The sequence below is a fragment of the Tupaia chinensis genome, unplaced genomic scaffold, assembly GCF_000334495.1.
Source record: "Tupaia chinensis unplaced genomic scaffold, TupChi_1.0 Scaffold144899_1, whole genome shotgun sequence".
Taxonomy (NCBI): domain Eukaryota; kingdom Metazoa; phylum Chordata; class Mammalia; order Scandentia; family Tupaiidae; genus Tupaia; species Tupaia belangeri.
The window spans coordinates 1,737,282-1,739,987 of NW_006204759.1; the positions used below are offsets into that span (position 1 = coordinate 1,737,282).

A 2,706-nucleotide genomic window follows, 5' to 3' on the forward strand; every position below is an offset into this window, starting at 1 on the left:
TGGAGTTCAACTTGTGCTTTGGCTAATAAGCTCCTTTCCTTTTTCATAATCTATTCCATACTGGTGTACTCTAACACTGTGGCTAACTAAAATCCAGCTGTATTCTAAATCGGGACTATGAGCTAACAGCTTCATTAGTCATTCAGACAAAAATGGCACACAACTCAATGAGTTCTGACAGACGTGAGCAAGCAGGCTTGGAAGCCTTGCTACAAGGTGTCTGATGGAAGGTGAGATTAGAAGTGTCTTGATGAAATTCAGGACATTTTAACTAGCCTTTGTTTCAGGATACAACCAACTGCCAGTTTTCTTTTTCAAACCTAATCCAAGAGTTACAGACAAAGGTTAACAATGGCGACGCAGTTTAGCAGTACAGCTCCTCCTTTTGAAGGCTTCTGTATGCATTGTTCAGTTCTAGGCTGGGCGAGCTTTACCTTAGAGTACAGCACTGCAGCTCCTTCATAATCCTTCTCTTGAAACTTTTTGTTTCCTTCTTCTCTGTAGAAAAGGGCAGCATCGGGGTCCTTTCCCACCAAGTAACCTCTAGAAAGTGTATTTAGAAATATCTCATCTTCAGGTCTTCATAAAGAGGAAAGCAAAACAAAACAGAAATTTGTTACTTCATGGACAGCTCCAAACCACTGCACCAAAAGCACATGCCTGTAAAACGCCAGAAGACACAAGGTTGTGTATGTCATGTAATGTGATCAGAAGGAAAAAATAAATCTCATGGTCCCAGAGACAGCGGGACTGGGATTTCTAGTCATAGGACAAAGTGCTACCTATTTATTTTTTGGAGAGGTTTTTGCTATAGGGCCTGTGCACTCGCCGGAAAGACAGAGACAGACAGACAGACAGAAAGCGAGAAATCACCCCCCAGGGAGGATGGCCACACCGCAATCCCTTCTCCTCTCGGGATCTTGGGCACGCACGCACACGTGCCCAGCGTGAGTTTTTTAAGCCACCGGGTCCGGGATGTGAACCACGGTCAACTACATGGGAGTCCATCAACATAGCCATTGCGCTAACTGCTGTTCTCTATCTTGTCATTTCTTCACGATTTATGTTCAGATGAAACAATTTTTGTCAAGAATATATTGGGTTGTCAGGAAAGTCATGACGTATATTTTTAAATGTAGAAATGCATCACTGGGGCCAGCAGACGGCGTAGCGGTTACATGCCTGGACTCCCGCATGGCCAACCATGGCTCGAGTCCCAGACCCACTAGATTGAAGATCATGCTGGGAGCATGTGCATGCATGCCCAAGATCCTAGGAGGAGAATGGAGGGGAAGGGATTGTGGCATGGCCATCCTCCCTGGAGGGTGATTTCTCACTTTCTTTCTCACTGCCTCTGTCTCTCTGATGAGCACATGTGCCCTAAGGCAAAAATCCTCTTTAAAAAAGCGCATAATTTCTCCGACAACCCAATGATTACTAGATAATTAAATCTGTATACTTTCTGTTTCCAATCAAGAAACATATAATATCTTGGCACTGCTGGTGAGGCTAAGTTGGTAACTGATAGTGGTGACTGCTGGATTTGTCCTATGTAAAGACACTTGTACTTATCCAGTAATCTCTGGGGCCATATTTGGAGACCGTGTGGACATCTTCTAATGCTGTGAACATCCATTGATGTAACTGCCAGAATTACTTATAATGAAGGCTCTGTTTCTAATTCTACCATTATTCCTTTCTTTCTAATTTGCCTGAGGGTGTGTGTGATCACTGAAGGAAGACAAGGAGAGAGAGGGAAAGTGAGAAAGCATCCCCTCCGCTTGGGGGATAGTCATGCTGCAACCCTTTCTCCTCCACTTCTCCTTCCTTTCACGATTTTGGACACGTACGTACACGTGTCAGCATGTTTTCAAGCCACCAAGTCCAGGACTCAACCCGTGCAGCTGGTCCTGTGGGAGCCTGCCTCCTTAACTATGTCACTACATTAATATGTCCACAGTTTTTCTTTTTTAAAGATTTTATTATTTTAAATTTTATTTATTAACATTATTCTTCAATTTTGACCTGAGAGAGACAGACAGAGAGAAAGGGAGAGTGAGAACGCAAGCCACTAGATTTAGGACTTGAACTGTGGTCGGTGATGTGGGAGTCCAGAGCCCCAACCACCATATCACCTGTTGGATCCCTCTTTTCTTTTCTTAAAATAATTATTTTCATTTATTTTTTAAAATTATTTAAATTTTTTTAATTTGACCAGAGAGGGACAGAAAGAGAGAGAGAGAGAAAGTGAGAAGGCGAGCTGTTAGGTCCAGGACTTGAACCATGGTCAGCCATGTGGGAGTCCAGCACCTCAACCACCACACCACGTGCAGGCCCTGTCTACTATTTTTTCTGTATATATTATCTGGCATTATTCTGTAAAGGCAAACTTACCCCTTTCTGTCTCTTACTTATTTATCTACTTTGAGTATCACTATGCATTTAAAAAAATTCAGTGTGGGGGGACCAGCCGTTAGTGTAATGGCTATGTCGCTGGACTCCCACGTAGTCAACCACGGTTCACGTCCCGGACCCGGTGGCTTAAAACTCACGCCGGGCGCGTGTGTGTGCATGCACAAGATCCCGAGAGGAGAATGGAGGAGACGGGATTGCGGTGTGGCCATCCCTCCTGGGGGGTGATTTCTCGCTTTCTGTTTCTCTGTCTCTCTGGCGAGCGCACATGCCCTATAGCAAAAACCTCTCAAA

At 44.3% G+C, this 2,706-nt stretch overlaps 1 protein-coding gene across 1 annotated transcript in view; it reads right to left on the minus strand.

Moving 5' to 3' along the window:
• SMYD4 (SET and MYND domain containing 4) overlaps positions 1 to 2,706 on the minus strand; it is a 68,218-nt gene that overhangs the window by 41,684 nt on the left and 23,828 nt on the right. The window contains exon 3 of the mRNA XM_006167554.3: positions 435 to 579. Within this exon, the coding sequence (XP_006167616.1) occupies positions 435 to 579 (145 nt within the window). The remainder of the gene's footprint in view (positions 1 to 434; positions 580 to 2,706) is intronic.